Source organism: Mesoplodon bidens (assembly GCF_964165515.1).
Source record: "Mesoplodon bidens genome assembly, chromosome: 19".
NCBI lineage: Eukaryota > Metazoa > Chordata > Mammalia > Artiodactyla > Ziphiidae > Mesoplodon > Mesoplodon bidens.
The window spans coordinates 12,677,068-12,694,980 of NC_138179.1; the positions used below are offsets into that span (position 1 = coordinate 12,677,068).

The 17,913-nt window shown below is 42.8% G+C and overlaps 1 protein-coding gene across 1 annotated transcript; it reads right to left on the minus strand.

The window, feature by feature from the left end:
- Positions 1–1,618: 1,618 nt before the first annotated feature.
- Positions 1,619–16,637, minus strand: RNF135 (ring finger protein 135; the record flags this gene model as incomplete). The annotated part of the gene is given in 5 exon segments (XM_081218066.1): positions 1,619–2,075; positions 2,077–2,137; positions 9,167–9,329; positions 16,354–16,515; positions 16,518–16,637. Coding segments are annotated over 5 exon segments (960 nt in total). The 5' UTR covers positions 16,635–16,637.
- Between the last annotated feature and the right edge of the window lie 1,276 nt (positions 16,638–17,913).

The following is a 17,913-nucleotide window of genomic DNA, read 5'->3' on the forward strand; positions in this document are numbered from 1 at the left end:
GTGTTTTGTGTAGTTTTCTCTGTCCATTCTGTTAATATAATAAAATGATTCTAAAAAATAGGGGAAATCGGGACTTCCCTGGTGGCGCAGTGGTTAAGAATCTGCCTGCAAATGCAGGGGACACAGGTTCAAGTCCTGGTCCAGGAAGGTCCCACATGCCACGGAGCAACTAAGCCCGTGAGCCACAACTACAGAGCCTGTGCTCTGGAGCCCATGAGCCACAAGTACTGAGCCCATGCACTTAGAGCCTGTGTTTTACAACAAGAGAAGCCACCACAATGAGAAGCCCGTGCACCGCAACAAAGAGTAGCCCCCTCTCGCCGTGACTAGAGAAAGCCCACACAGCAACGAAGACCCAACACAGCCAAAAATAAATAATAAATAAATAAATAAATAAATAATAAATAAATTTAAAAAAAATAATAAGAGAAATCAAGTATGAGATGATACCATGTGCCAGCCAGACTGTAAAGACCCCCCCACCTCCTGGTATTCATGCCCTTGTGAACCCCACCCCCTTAAATGTGGGCGGGACCTGTGACTTGCTTCTAACCAATAGAATAAGGCAAAGGCGATGGCATATGTGTGATTATATGTCCCTGTGGTTACATTATATAAGATTTAATGTCCACCTTGCTAGGAGACTTGATCTCCCTTGTTGGCTTTGAAGAAGTAAGCAGCCATGTTGCAGAAGCCCAACGAGTAAGGAACTGAGGGGGGTCCTCAGTCTGACAACCCACAAGGAACTGAATCCTTCCGACAACCACGTGAGCTTGGAAGCAGATCCTTCCCCAGTGGAGCCTCAGATGTCACCCGGCCCCGTTCATACCCTGACTGCAGCTTGCGAGACTCCAAAGCAGAGGCCTCAGCTAAGCTGTATCCTGACTCCCGGCCCACAGAAGCTGCGAGAGAATAAATATGTGTTGTTTGAAACCACTGAATGTGTGATAATAGTATTACACAGCAATTGATAGCATGCCCCTTGTGTGTGTGTAGGGGGGCGGCCCTAAAATCAATCTCATTTTCAGTGATGCACTAGAAGGACTCACAGAACTCAGCAAAGCTGTTACACTTACGGTTACAGATGATTACAGTGAAAGGATACAGGTTAAAACCAGCAACAGAAAAAGGCACATAGGGCAGGGGCCAAGAGAGCCCACTCACTCCTCTCTCAGTGGAGTTATGGAGACAATGTTTAATTCTCCCAGGATGACGTGTGACAACACACACGGAATACTGCCAACCAGGGAAGCACATTCAAGTTTTGGTGCCCAAGGCTTTGACTGGCAGTTGGTCATGTAGGCAGACTCACCGCCCAAGTGGCTGACCTTAGTTTCCAGCCCTTCCAGAAGTCAAGCTGATACTGTGTGGCCCAAGGCCCTCAGATAAATACACTCTTATCAGGCAGGATATTCCAAGGGCTTAGATATTATCTCCCACTCAAGAGCCTGTCCTTTCTTCCGACAGACGGTGCAGGGTTTGAACAATGCAAACCTGCTGAGTTAAACATTTACTTTGCATCCCTTAACTTTGGAAGTGGGATACTTAAGTCAAGTTGACACCCTGCTTGAAGGCAGAGAGACCAGGAAATCAACATGTTTTAACACCCAGGGAATGTTTATACGTTTATTTGCCTCATAGTCAGAGAGCTTCCAGGGAATAAGCCATACAGCCAGAAGGCAGGGTGCAGAGGAAAGGCAGCAGAGACTGGGCACTCATACAGGAGCTTCACCTGATCAGCCATGGAATAGAAGGCAAGCTTTCCCTCCTCAAGGTCCAGCCAGATGCCCACCACACTAGGTCTGTTTGTGCCAAGGACAGTTTCCCTGACCATGTCCCATGCAGAGAGCTGGCTAGTCCCTTTCCACTCTACATACCAGGAGTCCCTGGTTCTTCCCAGGATCTGGTCATGCCTCATCCCCTGGGAAGCCACCCCAACTGCCCAGTGGCTACAACGCTGAGTGTCCACTTCCCAGTACTGCTGCCCAGAAGAGAGAGCCTGGGAACATAAGGCCTGGCAGGAGGCAAACCTCTCATGACACCAGGGATAGGGCTGTGGGCAGTGAGATACAGTGATCCTTGGACACCTCCAGGCTACAGGAGAGGCTCCCTAGGTCAAAGGTTGGATTGATGACCCCTGGGGAAAAAAACCAGAACAGGACTAGCCACCTCTGATGGTCCATGCCAAGAGGTCTTCAAATAGCAAAAAGCAGCTTTATATCTTTGAGTGTGATAAAGTTTTACACATACTGGCATTAAAACTGGTGCATAGGGCTTCCCTGGTGGCGCAGTGGTTGAGAGTCCGCCTGCCGATGCAGGGGACACGGGTTCGTGGCCCAGTCCGGGAAGATCCCACATGCCGCGGAGCGGCTGGGCCCGTGAGCCATGGCCGCTGGGCCTGCGCGTCCGGAGCCTGTGCTCCGCAGCGGGAGAGGCCACAACAGTGAGAGGCCCGCGTACCGCAAAAAAAAAAAAAAAAAAAGCATGATAAAGGGATCACGGCATCATGCAAGGGATCATGGCACCATGACACCCAGACTATCCATGCCCCCCAGGTCAGTGCTTTAAACTGGTATAAAGCTGGGGAACATGAGACTCATCGCAACTGCTAGTGCCTCTTACCTCTCAGTGTACATTGAGGTTTTTTTTTTATTGAAGTATAGTTGATTTACAATGTTGTTTTAATTTCTGCTGTATAGCAAAGGGATTCAGTTATACATATATGTACGTTCTTTTTCATATTCTTTTCCATTATGGTTTATCGCAGGATATTGAATATAGTTCCCTGGGCTCTACAGTAGGACCTTGTTGTTTATCCATCCTATATGTAATAGTTTGCATCGGCTAATCCCCAACTGTACCAAAGTTTAACTGTTACCTTAAAACTACTATGTGCTTGCAATGACCATGGTTAGGTAGAATACGGGACAGCAGGGGAAGTGCCAGAGTATGGACTGTGAAGGTGACATTGTCCCCTATTTGTACCTTGCGGTGACAGCAGCGTGAAGTGAATCCAAGAGTCACACTGAGAAGAGACAAAAGGCCCATCTAGGGTGTGGGCCGTGGACACGGAGGTCACGAGAGCAGGAGAGCTGCCCTTCAAGAAGCCACGCTCAAAATCTACGTGGGGGGCTTCCCTGGTGGCGCAGTGGTAGAGAGTCCGCCTGCCGATGCAGGGGACACGGGTTCGTGCCCCGGTCCGGGAGGATCCCACATGCCGCGGACCGGCTGGGCCCGTGAGCCATGGCCGCTGAGCCTGCGCGTCCGGAGCCTGTGCTCCGCAACGGGAGAGGCCACAACAGTGAGAGGCCCACGTACTGCAAAAAAAAAAAAAAAAAAAAAAAATCTACGTGGGGTACCACTCTTCTTTCTATTGAGCTAATAGGATTTTACTTATCGTTAATCACCGTTTTAAAAATGTTTGTAAGAACTGCTAGTTACTTCTTTTATTTTTTAGCTAACACAAGTTTTTCCCCTATCAATAGAGAAAATAATCTACACTTGACTAGTTGGTTCTTAAAAATACTGAGAAAAAAGAAACGAAATTGAGTTATTTGTAGTGAGGTGGATGGACCTAGAGTCTGTCATACAGAGTGAAGTAAGTCAGAAAGAGAAAGACAAATACCGTATGCTAACACATGTATATGGAATCTAAGGAAAAAAAAAAAAGTCATGAAGAACCTAGGGGTAAGACGGGAATAAAGACACAGACCTACTAGAGAATGGACTTGAGGATATGGGGAGGGGAAAGGGTAAGCTGTGACAAAGTGAGAGAGTGGCATGGACATATATACACTACCAAATGTAAAATAGATAGCTACTGGGAAGCAGCTGCATAGCACAGGGAGATCAGCACGGTGCTTTGTGACCACCTAGAGGGGTGGGATAGGGAGGGTGGGAGGGAGGGAGATGCAAGAGGGAAGAGATATGGGAACATATGTATATGTATAACTGATTCACTTTGTTATAAAGCAGAAACTGGGGCTTCCCTGGTCGCAGTGGTTGAGTCTGCCTGCCAATGCAGGGGACACGGGTTCGTGCCCCAGTCCAGGAAGATCCCACATGCTGCGGAGCGGCTAGGTCCGTGAGCCATGGCCACTGGGCCTGCTTGTCCGGAGCCTGTGCTCTGCAACGGGAGAGGCCACAGCAGTGAGAGGCCCGCATACCACAAAAAAAAACAAACTTAGAAAAAAAGAAACATGATGTACATTCATAAATATTGAGTAGCTATTAAATAAAACACTGGTAACTATTACAGAAATGAAGTATTTTGATATGTTAATCTCTCTGGGTATAAACTCAACCGTTTACCCACTGATTATGATAGGTTTCATAAAAGAACAAAAAATGATGGTTTATTAAACAATTGATTTGCCAGAAATACTTGTTATACAAACTTAATTGCTGAGAAATTTCTTTAAAACAGAATCTAAAGAATCTCATTTCTCTACTAAGAGAATAAGCTACAGGTTTTTGTTTTTTTTTTTTAAGTAGCCAGGATCCCTTGGATCCCTTGGGAATTTAAAATAATTTCAGGAACAAACCATTCTAAGTAGAATTGTTCTGCATAAAATTACAGTTGACACTTGAACAGCACAGGTTTGAACTGCAAAGTTCCACTCATCTTTTTCAATGAATATACAAAAATATATGTGGATCAAAAATATATGTGGATCAATAAATACACAAAAATATATGTGTAGAACGTCACGTGCAAAACTTGTATTGAAGTGGATAGCCTTTCCTTACATAAGCATAAGGTGAGTGATATTTAATATAAAATTAGTAGTGTGTTAGTTTTCTTTCTCTCCCTCTCTATCAGCCTATCATCATAGGTAACTGTTTTTTAAAAACAAAATAACAATGTTTCTAATACTGTGTTATGAATATGACTGTAATATTGTATGCCATAACAATTTTAAAATGATTAATTCATTAGTGTATAGTCTAGGCTACCACAAAGCAAGCATACTGTTGCTTCTTTGTTATCAATGCATGAATAGTTACACCTGTAAATAAATGTGAATTTCTTTTTTGCATTATCTTTTCATTTTTGATGTCTAGTGTTAGTAATATGTATAACATCCTCAGTGCTTTTTATCATATAAGATGTGTATGTAGATACTGACAGACAGATGATTCATCTCATAAACAGATGATGTAAACTTACAGTATAGATAGCTACAGTACAGTACTGTAAATGTATTTTCTCTTCCTTATGCTTTTCTTAATAAAATTTTTTTTCTGGCTTACTTTATTGTAAGAATACAGTATATAATACATAAAACATACAAAATATGTGTTAATCAACTGTTTATGTTACCTGTAAGGCTTCCAGTCAGCAGTAGGCTATTGGTAGTTAAGTTTTGGGGCAGTCAAAAGTTATAGTCAGGACTTCCCTGGTGGCACAGTGGTTAAGAATCTGCCTGCCAATGCAGGGGACACGGGTTCGAGACCTGGTCCGGGAAGATCCCACATGCCACAGAGCAACTAAGCCCATGCGCCACAACTACTGAGCCTGAGCTCTAGAGCCCGCGAGCCACAACTACTGAAGCCCGCGCACCTACAGCCCGAGCTCCGCAACAAGAGAAGCCACCGCAATGAGAAGTCCACGCACCACAACGAAGAGTAGTCCCTACTCGACACAACTAGAGAAAGCCCATGTGCAGCAACGAAGACCCAACACAAAGATTAATTAATTAAAAATATAAATAAATAAAATAAAATAGGACTCCTGTTTACAAAAAAAGAAAAAAGTTATAGTCAGATTTTTGGCTGTATAGGCGTTTGGTGCCCCTAACCCCCATGTTATTCAAGGGTCAACTGTACTCCCCAGTAATTAAATTTGTATTACAAATAATCACCCCTGTTGGGTAAGCTGCACCAAAATGCTTATCAAAACTTTAGTGTGCATGAAAATCCCCTGCAAAGTTGTCAAAAATGCAAATCCTTGGGGCTTACTCCCAGAGATGCTAACTCAATAGTCTGGCCATGGGCCTTGGATTCTGCTCTTTTTTTTTAAGGGTGGAAAGATTTTTAATTAATATTATGAAGTTACCATATCAAAGCCACAAAAAGAACATATAAGGAAAAAAAAAAAAAAGGCCAACAAACGTGGAGATTATCCGCATTCTTATTAGTGTTACAGAGAGTCCCAGGTCATACCTCGAGAAACACTGTGCCCTTTAGGCTGCGTGATTTCCGTGGCAGCTCATGGTGTGTTTACATAGGGTCAAAGGAAATCATTGTGATGAGGCAGTCAAATTGCTTAGCAGCTGTTAAAGTGCTGACTTGAAGAATAACTAATCTATTGTCTTAAAAACAATCTTGTGAGAACTTCAGGAAATGATGTTTCAGGAAATAGGGATATATTCAGATCTTAGGTTTTAAAACTGTCCTGGACTGGTCCAAATAATCAAAATCAAAATAACCAAAATAATCAACGTTGTACTTGCTAAGGCATACTTGAATTTTCTAAGTTAAATTTTAAAAATACTTAATATGTATACTTAATTCCTCAAAAAATTAAAAATAGAATTACCATATGATCCAGTAATTCCACTTGTAGGCATATATACAAAAGAATTGAAAGCAAGGTCTCAAAGAGATGTTCATACACCCATGTTCACGGCAGCATTATTCACAGTAGCCAAGGGGTGGAAGCAACCCAAATGTCCATCGATGGATGGATGGATGGATGGATGGGTAAACAAAATGTGGTATATATATGTGTACAATACAATGGAATATTATTCGGCCCTTAAAAGGATGGAAATTCTGACACAGTCAACAATATGGATGAAACTTGGATCCAACAATATGGATGCTAAGTGAAATAAGCCAGTCACAAAAAGATAAACACTTCACGATTCCACTTATATAAGCTATTTGGAGTAATCAAACTCATAGAAACAGACAGTGGAATGGCGGTTGCTAGGTGCTGGGGAAGGAGGGTATGGGGAGTTACTGTTTAATGGGTATAGAGTTTCAGTTTTGCAAGGTGAAAACGTTCTGGAACTTGGTTGCACACAATATGAATATACTTAACACTATTCAACTATAAACTTAAAAATGGTTAAGATGGTGCATTTGTTATATGTATTTTACCACAATTAAAAGTAAAAATTAAAAATGCACACTTAAATAATCATAGAAAGTTGTAATTTTTTCCCAAGATATCATGTTTCTCCAGTTAAATAAGGAGAAACATTTCAACCAGAGCAACACCATTAAATATTATAAATGTTATAAAACATTTACATTATTATTTAAAATTCACTAGGACACACGCTAGGATAAATTTCAAATGGGTGAAAGATTTATATGTGAAACCAAAGATTTAATATAAAAATGTACATACACACACACACACACCCCACTTGAGGTGGTGAAGTTTTCTAACTAAAATTTAAAATCTAGAAGCCACAAAAGAAAACACTGATAAAATGTACTACTTGAAAATATAAAAATGTCTATATGACATTCTAAAACCCACACTAAACAGAATCAAAAGATAAATGACAAATTGGGGAACAAAATCTGCAATTCATATCACAGACAAAAGGCTAATCTCCCTAATTTATAATGAGTTCCTAAAAATCTAATTTTTAAAGGACCAACAACACAAGATATAAACAGACAATTCATGGAGAAATGCAAATTAAAAGTACAGTACACAAATATATCAGTTTTTAAACCCATTGGATTGGCAAAAAAAATACAAAAGTTTGACAGCACATTGTGTTGGCAGGCTTGGGGGATAAACATTTCTTCTGTAAGAGTGTCAACTGATATAACCTAACTGGAGAGCAGTTTGTCAACGTTATCAAAATTGCAAAATTTACTCTATGACCCAGCAATCCTTACTGGTAATTTAACCTACAATTATATCTGCACTCATATAAAATGATGTATATACAGTAACTGACTTCAGCATTGTTCGCAATTATAAATAATTGGGAATAATCATGCATCCATCAGTAAAGAGTTGAGTAAATAATGTTGGCATATCCATAAATTGGAATATTATGCAGCTTTAAAGAGAAAATGCTTGTACTGATTTGTAAAGGTATCAAGATATATTAAGTAAGAAAGAAAAGCAAAATGCAGAACAGTGTATATAGTATGCTAACTTTTGTGTAAAAAAAAAGATTGGGGGAGATAAAAATATAAATTTGTGTTTGCTTGTACTTACAAATGTAAATTCTGAATGGACACTTAAGAAAACTAGTAAAGGTGGTTAACTGGGGGAATAAGAGGAATTGGACGAGGGTAGGAACACAACACTTCTGTTGTGTCTTTTTATATTTTTTGATTTTTGAATTAAAAATTTTAAATTTAATCCTCAAGTTTAAAGCTCGATTTTAGATTTTAAATTAGGAACCCATACTAAATTTAGGAGCACACAGGAGCTAAGAGGGCACTTTATTTCTCAGATCGTTTTTGGAACAATTAATAAACTGTACTCTAACTGGTTTCCTAAAGAAAGCTTTCCCAAGGAATCATGCTTCTCCACTTAAATAAAAAAATTTTTAAGCACAGCAAGATGATTTAAATATCTAAAAGCTCTAAGAGATACGTCTCTAAAGCATACAAGGCCTGCCGTGGCCGAGTCAGGAGACAGAGGCAAGGGAGACCAGAGCACTTGTCTAAGGGGCAGGTGTGAGTTGTTTTTCAATCCTGAGCCAGGAACAACAACGAACCTAAAAGTCAGGACAGAAAGGTTGTTTTCTACATTGTTACCCTTTATTATTAAACACACTGGCCAGAGATTACAGCTGAGTAGAATTTATAAAGAACTATATACAAAGTTGCATGCTTCATTAATAAGGACATTTACTAGTGAAAAAGAAAAAGCCGCCTATTTCTGAATCTCCTCAGGTAGATAACACAGATGCACGGTGAGCTAGCAAAATCAGGTTTAGGTTCTGGATTTATAGGTCTTCGAAAACGAGTTTCTATCTATTAAGGGCCTGTGATGCATCACACCTCTAGTCAGGTCCAAAAACACATCCAGTCACAAAAATAGCTCAGCCCACTCCTTCCTCATTCACACCACAGGGATAACACAGCTGGGCTCTCAGATCCTGTCCCCAAAAAACAAAGCCACGGAACGCTGCCCCAACTTCCATAATTAAACCTCCTCTACCAAATAAAATCAACTCACCCTGCATTTGTTCTTCAAGGGCCTCTTTCCACATGAAGTTTTCTTGTAATTTTTCCTGGATCTCTTCTAGGTCATGGAGAATGTCTCTCATTTTCCCCTCAGGTGTGTTGGAAGTCACTAGTTTTGGAGAAGCCAAGGAAAGGTCCACCCCAGCTGACAAAGCCTATTGATGAATCACTTAAAAAAAAAAAGAAGGAGAAGGAGAATAAGAAGAAGAAGAAAAGGAAGGAAGGAAGAAGGAAAAAAGAAAATCTCCTAAGGAATGCATCAAATATATTCCAGTTCTACCAACCATCTACAATTTTCTACTTACCTCCTAACAGGTTTTTCAAAACATAGTTAGGCCCTCAAAATATGCGCCTTGCAAACAATCTGGAATAATACACAGTATGGCAAAAATATTACAGAATGGCGATTTCTTGGTGATGGGATTATGGATGATTTTCATTTGTTTTTTCAACTGCTATGTATTTTCTAGTATTTTGACAACAGATATGGAGTTCTTAGCTCATACCCCCAAAACGTTTGAAAATTTTAGGCCCATCTTATAGGGGCTTTACAAAATAAAAAATACAGATAGTCACTAAGATAAGCTACAGAGGCTGAAATAATCTTCCCCAGACTGCTATCATAACTCTTCCTAAGGGCCAAGACAAACATGTTGCCTGCATACAGGCCCTGCTCTCTGGGGCCTCCAACACACACTCCCTGATTTTCTTTAACTTCAGGTCCTGTTAGTCCCCAACCCAGCCTCTCATCTGCTCACCACCTTCCCAACTTCAGCACCTGACTTTCCTTCCCACTTTGCAAAATCCATTTCCCATTCTTTTTGCCAATCATAACAGGAGTAGGTACCACCTGTTGAATATTTTCCACTGCTCACCTCTAATTTGCCTAACAACTTTCCAAGATCGGTTTATTATCCCCATTTTACAAAAGAGGGAGTTCATGGAGGTTAACTATATTGTCATAGCTAATTTGATTGTCCCACATTTTCACATTGCTCAAGCACTTTTTTAAGCAAGATATTTAAAAAAGAATCTCCACATTAAACCAATGAGATGCAGGCCATGGATCATTTTTTGTTTGTTTTACAGATAGAAATCTGAGACTCAGAAAGATGAAATGACTTGTCCAAGGTCATAATACTAGTGAGTGGCAATGTCAGGACTGATGGACAGACTCTCAGATCTTCTACCCCAACACACTGCATCCCTGAGGACCCATTTATTCACTCACTCAAATACACTGGGTGTTTGTTGAGCACTTACTATGTGCCAAGCACTGTGTTAGGCCTGGGGATACAAGAGTGAACAAAAGAACAAAAGCCATCAAGGTCGCTGCCCTCATAGAGCTTAGAGTCCAGTGCAAGGGAAGCGGGACGAAAGACATTAATAACTTATGGTGCCAATCATTATCAAGTCACAACTGTAACAACTGCTACAAATGAAAGGTACATGGAATCATACGTAAGAGCCTCTAATAAGGGGATTTGACTTGTTCAAGGAAATCAGTGAAGGCTTCTCCGAGGAAGTGATAATCTAGCTGAGGTCTGAAGGATGAGCAGGCACTACCTACATGACAGAGTAAAAAAGAAGAACATTCCATGGTGTGGGCCCTGTGATGGGAAGAAGTGTGACACTCTGGAAGGAACAGATCAGAGCAATTAAAAGGCTTTGGTAGAAATCCAGGCAAGAAATAGTCATAGGATTGGATTAGAGTCGTCTTTAAGGAGCTCAAGAATAGTAAATAGGGGGCTTCCCTGGTGACACTGCGGTTAAGAATCCGCCTGCCAATGCAGGGGACACGGGTTCGAGCCCTGGTCCAGGAAGATCTGACATGTCACAGAGCAACTAAGCCCGTGCGCCACAACTACTGAGCCTGCACTGTAAAGCCCGTGAGCCACAACTACTGAAGCCCGTGTGCCACAACTACTGAAGCCCGCGCACCTAGAGCCCATGCTCCACAACAAGAGAAGCCACCACAATGAGAAGCCGGCGCACCGCAACAAAGGGCAGCCCCCGCTCTCAGCAACTAGAGAAAACCCGCGTGCAGCAGCGAAGACCCAATGCAGCCAAAAATTAAATAAATGAATAAATAAATAAATTTATTTTTTTTAAAAAGAATAGTAAATAGATTCAAGAGATGTTTAGGCAGATGATGGAAGAGATGACATGATTCCCAGGTTTCTGGCTTGTGCACTTGGAAGGGCTACAGGGTCAGTTGCTGAGACGGGGTATCCCAGAGGAGAAACAGTGCAGGACGGGTTAAGTGAGATGTGTCTTTGAGATGCTAAGAGGGGAAGATGAGAAGGAAGACACCAGACCAGAACTCAGAGAAGGGTCCTGGCTGAAGCTATATTTGTGCACAGAGGTGGCAGTTAAAGCCACAGGAATGGGGAAGACCATGTAGGGGGAACAGACAGCGACCTACAACTCAGCCTTGAAGAATCCCAGCATTTCATTGCTTAGCAGCAGAGAGTAAACCTGCAAAACAGACTGAAAAGGAGCAGCTGGAGAGAAATGGGGAAAGGCTGGAAGACTCGTGTCCCAGAGCTAAGGGAAAAGAAAGCTTCAAGAATGAAGTTGTGAAAAGAAGCAGACTCACAGATATAGAAAATAAATTAGTGGTTACCAGTGGGTAGAGGGGAGGGAGGGGCAATATAGGGATAGTGCAGTGGGAGGAACAAACTGTTGGGTGTAAGATAGGCTACAAGGATATACTGTACATACAGGAAATATAACCAGTATTTTCTAATAACTGTAAATGGACCGTAACCTTTCAAAATTATACAAAAATTTTTAAAAATTAAAAAAAAAAAGAATGAAGTTGTGGTTGACTGTGTCAAAGGCTGATGAAAGGCCAATGAGGATAAAAGCTAGAACGTCTACAGGATTTGCGTAGAGGTCACGGGTGATCTTAGAGCTGGTTAGGTGGAGTGATAAGTATAGAACCTAGCCCACTTGAAGCCTTCTTACCTCACCTCAGGCATTCCAAACTCCCGATCATCCATGTTTGGTAGTGAAGAGCATGGTGGTAAAAGACTGGGACTTAGCGCATCCTTCAACTGCAAACAGATTCAGGTTGCTCCCCAGCTGTCCCAGGGAGCTGTCCCTAGCCCCACCCCCTGGCACATCCTTTCTTCTCCCAGATGAGCCTACCACAGCCAGGATGCTCATTTCATTGTCTGGTTCAGATTCTGGGAGATGTCTCTGACTCTGAAGGCTCCTGACAATACCTATAAGCCGTTCCACCAGCTCTGCGAGCCCCCGGCCAACTTCTGTGCCACCACCTTTAAAAGAGCAAAGCAGAACACAAAGCTGGACCCAGGAACCACTTCTAGACAGAGGGAGCTGTAAACATTGGATAAAGGAGGCAGGCAAGGAAGTGACAAAAATGTCTAGAGGGCAAGGAGGTAAGCTCCCTGGACCTTTGGCATGCCCATTTCCCCCTACTGGTGGTCCAGTGGCCATAACAGAGAACCAGAGTTCATCCATAGGATGGGGGAGGTTGGGGGGTGAGGCATAAAGGGAAGCCTAGGGGTCATTTTGAACAAGGGAAGTCAGAGATGAAATAGGGTGAGAGCCTGGAGATTTGGCAGCACTGGTGGCCGCTGATGAGGTGAGTGGAAGGCATTTGGCTCGGGTTTCAGCTCCACGCTCAACTCTGACTGACTCGTCCTGTGTCTTCATCACTCCTTTCATAGATAAAAGCGACCATCCCTCCTTCTCTTCAACAGTGAAGAGGCTCGACTATGAAAAGATCTTGGAGACTTTAAAGTGATGTGCAGATGCAAACTCTTTTTGTCTGTTTATTGACATCCTTCACATTTAAAGAAACATTCAGATGAGAATGCTAAACCACTCCACTTCCGGAGCTTCATCTGCTCAGCTGCCTGGCTGGGAATGGGAGGAAGTTTTACAGCCAACACATTCTGGCAACACCCTCAAGACCTGGTCACGGTCATCTGAGGCAGGCAGGGCCCAGACTTCAATGGAGAAATTTGCATTACCTCCAAAAGAGGTCCTACAGAGAGCCACAGAAATACAAGATGTTCATCATCTTACTCTAAATAAACCAGAGTTTTTAGAACTTTGGAGGAACATTTTTCACTTTTTAAATTATGCTGGAACCTCAAAAACTGGAACCAGGTTTTCATCTCTAAGAAGCACTGACGTCCCTCAAAATAGCATGTGTTTTGGAAGCCATATGCAGACTATTTTATAGAGGAGGTGGCTGACCACGGGTAACGTTGTTTGCTCTTAAATTTCCAGGTCTCACTCTTAAATATTCAGGCAGCTGGAATTCTGGAATGGAGCCCTTATCTAGACACCTGTACAAATTAAAAACTTTAAAAAATAAGTGTGTTGCTTTTTTCATCCATACACTCACTGTGGTGAATTTAGAAAATGCAGAGAATGCGAAAAGAAGAAATGTTTAAATTATCCGATATCCTACCATCCATAGGCAATCGTTTTAATTTAAAAGCCAATGGAAAGTATATTCAGTCACTATAAGCTATACTAACAAAGAGTTTTAAGGACCTGAGGAATAATGCTGTATGTATGTATGTATTTATTTATTTATTGGCTGCACCAGTTGGTTTATAGGATCTCAGTTCCCCGACCAGGGATTGAACCCGGGCCACAGCAGTGAAAGCGCCCAGTCCTAACCACTAGACCACCAGGGAACTCCCAATGCTGTACTTATAACCAAAAAGAAGAGAACAGCTTTATTCATAATTGCAAAAAAAAAAAAAAAAAGGGAAATAACCAATATGTCCATCAAAAGGTGAATAGAGGGCTTCCCTGGTGGTGCAGTGGTTGAGAATCCACCTGCCAACACAGGGGACACAGGTTCGTGCCCTGGTCCGGGAAGATCCCACATGCCGTGGAGCAAGTAAGCCCGTACACCACAACTATTGAGCCTGCACTCTAGAGCCTGTGAGCCACAACTGTTGAGCCCATGTGCCACAACTACTGAAGCCTTCGCGCCTAGAGCCTGTGCTCCGCAACGAGAGAAGCAACCACAATGAGAAGCTCGTGCACCACAACTAGAGAAAGCCTGTGCGCAGCAACAAAGACCCAACGCAGCCAAAAATAAATAAATTAAAATAAATTTAAAAAAAGGTGAATAGATAAACTGTGGGACATCTACACAATGGAATATTATTTGACAATAAAAAGAAATGAGCTATCAAGCCACAAACCTTAATTTTGTTTAATGAAAGAAGCTAGCCTGAAAAAGCTAGATACTGTATGATTCCAAAGACACGACATTCTAGAAAGCGCAAAACTAAAGAGATAGCAAAAAGTCAGTGGTTGCCAGGGGTTGGGGAGAGGGAGGGGGTACAAAGAGGTAGAGTGCAGGGGATTTTCAAGGCATAAAACTGTTACTACAGATACGTGACTTCATGCATTTGTCAAAATCCATAGAACGGTACAACACAGAGAGTGAACTCTGATTTTGGTTAATAAACTGTGGATTAGTAAAAACTGTGGATTAGTAAACTGTGGATTTTGGTTAATAATGACGTATCAATATTGGTTCATAAATTGTAACAAGTGTACCAAACTAATGCAAGATATTAATAATAAGGGTAACGGTGAGGGGTATATGGGAATTTTCTGTACTATCTGCTCAATTTTCTATAAGCCTAGAACTGCTCTAAAAAATAAAGTCTATTAATTTTTTACAAAAAGAGGAGTGGATAGCTCCAAGCTCTTTTACCCTCCACCAACCCCGCCCCCCCAACACACACACATACACACACACACACACACAGAGAAACGTCGCAAGACAAGCAGAAGCTGTCACAACCAACTTTGTCAGAACTCTGGCAGACACTGACTCAAAAAAGCACAACCTGGCAGTAGGAAAGCTTTGTGGCATTTTGACTTGCCCTCGCCCCATTCCCTTCCTGGCTCAGTGACGGTATTGAAAATTCCCAGCGTGAAACTCTGGTCCTGGTTCCCAACGGAACAGAGCAGATCTGATTCACAAACCAGGGTGTCTGTCTGTTCTAACCTGGCTGGGGGCTGCCTGAAGGAATGACACAGGGTGCTCATCTTCGTTTCACCTAACCCAGAGCTCAGACCAGAAAGGTGGTGAGTATTGCTCAGAAGTTCTGCAAACGGAGTTAACCTTGCAGGTGTCTGGGGCAAAAGACTGTGGTGGAAACAGACAATAACCTAAGTCCCAGAAGCAAATAGACCAAAGTCCCAGGAGCAAAAGTTGGGGAAAATTGGAATCCTACTTTGTTAATGGGAATGCAAAGTATTGCTGTTGCTGTGGAATGCAGTTTGGCTGTTTCTCAATAAGTTAAACACAGACTTACCATATGATCCAACAATTCTACTCCTACCCAAAATAACTGAAAATAGAAACTCGGATACTTGTACATCAACGTTCACTGCAACATTACTCGCCATAACCCAAAGGTGGAAACAATCCAAATGTCCATCGATGTTTGAATGGATTCAAAAAAAAAAAAAGTGGTATAATCATACAAGGGAATTATTATTCAGCCACAAAGAGGAATAAAGTTCGGATACATGCTACAACATGAATGAATCTTGAAAACATTATAGCAAGTGAAAGAAGCCAAAGCCAGAAACAAAGTGACAAATATTGTATGATTCCACTTCTATGAAATATCTAGAGTAGGCAAAGTCACAGAGACAGAAAGTAGAATAGAGGTTATCAGGGGCTGGAGGGCAGGGGAGGGAGAAATTATTGCTTCATGGGTACAAAGCTTGTTGGTGGTGTTGAAAAACTTTTGGAACTAGATAGTGGTGATGGTTGCACAGCACTGTAAATATAACGCCACTGAATTGTACATTTTAAAATGGTTAAATGGCAAATTTTATGTTATATAATGTAAACATATTTTAGCACAATTAAAAATTGTCAGAGAGACAGAGTGGGTGCAGAAAGACTGGAAATAAGTGGAAAGAGGCCAGGGTGGATAGCGCCTAGGTTGATAGGATTGCTGATTTTGATTTTTTTTTTTTCTGCTTCTTCATATTTTCCTGAACTTTCCAAAGAACAGGTTCTACGTTCAGACTGAGAAAAGTAACGTGAAAATACAATCAGGAGGAGAGGAAGCGCCGTGGGGATAATGGGAGGCAGTCGGCGCGCGCGGGCGGATGGAGGTCAGAGGGCAGTCTCTGGTCCCGCCTTCCTACCGGCAGCTGCGCGGTGCGGCGCGGGGGCCCGGGCGCTGGGTTCGGGCCCTCCAGCTGGCGCGCCTCCCGACTGTACTTGTCCTCCAGGTCCTGCAGCATCGTGTTCTTCCGCAGCTGCAGCGGTCGCTCGGCGACCTCGCGGCAGGTGGGGCAGGACCCGTGGGGCCCCACAGACCCATCAGGCAGTTGTGACAAAAGCTGTGGCCGCAGGGCAGCGTGGCGGGCCGGGCCAGCAGCTCGTGACAGATGATGCAGCCCAGGTCATCCTCGGCCTGCCACATGGGGACGGCCGGACAGGCGTCCAGACCCGCCCTCAACCCCAGACCGCCGCCGCTCCGCCCACCCCCGGGGGTCGACACGCGGAAGTCAGGGCTACTCCGGGGGCTGTCAGCCCTGCGGCTACGTCTCCTCCTGCTCCTCCCTCGCCCTCCCTGTCCCCTCCTCCTTCGCTGCAGCTTGGGTCCACCTTTGTCTCCTTTTTTCCAGTCCTTTTGCAAGCTGATTTATGCGCTGGGAAATGTGCTCGCCCCAGGTCGTTAGAAACCCGCTGATGTCCCAAAGATTTTCTTTAGCTTGATGTCCCCCACTCCCATCAAAGTGCAACCCGGGGACTTCCCTGGCGGTCCAGTGGTTGGGACCCCCGCTAACACTGCAGGGGGCGCGGGTTCGACCCCTGGTCGGGGAACTAAGATCACACATGCCCCCCGGTGTGGCCAAAAGAGATGATAGATAGATAGGTAGGTAGATAGATAATAGATAGATAATAGATTAGATTAGATAACAGATAGGTAGATAGATAATAGATAGGTAGATAATAGATTAGATAGATAATAGATAGGTTGATAATAGATTAGGTAGATAGGTAGATAGATTAGATAGATAGATTAGATAGATAATAGATAGATTGATAGATAATAGATTAGATAGATGATAGAGTGATAGATTAAATAGATTGGATAGGTAGGTAGATAGATAATAGATTAGATAGATAAGATAGGTAGATAATAGATAATAGATAAGATAGATAAATTAGATAGATTAAATAGATTAGATAGATTAGATAGATAGATAGATACCCCAACAACTCTTGGGAGGAGGAAAAGAAGCAGATTCGATTTAAGATCTCTTTTCTGAGAATGCGCCCACTAGGTGTCATCCAACCACTCCAACAAGTAGTGAGGGGTTGAAGAATACTCGGTGCAGAAAGCTGTGAAGCTCTTTAAAAATACCAATGTTGGGCTTCCCTGGTGGCGCAGTGGTTGAGAGTCCGCCTGCCGATGCAGGGAACGCGGGTTCGTGCCCCGGTCTGGGGGGATTCCATATGCCGCGGAGCGGCTGGGCCCGTGAGCCATGGCCGCTGGGCCTGTGCGTCCGGAGCCTGTGCCCCGCAGTGGGAGAGGCCACAACAGTGAGAGGTCCAACTACCGCAAAAAAAAAAAAAAAAAAAAACACCGATGTTGTTCGGCCCTCCCCCAGATGATTCTAACGTGCAGCCAAAGTTGAGTGACCCCTAGAATTTTTAAATCGCTATTACAATGCAGAATTGAGCCACTGTTTCCT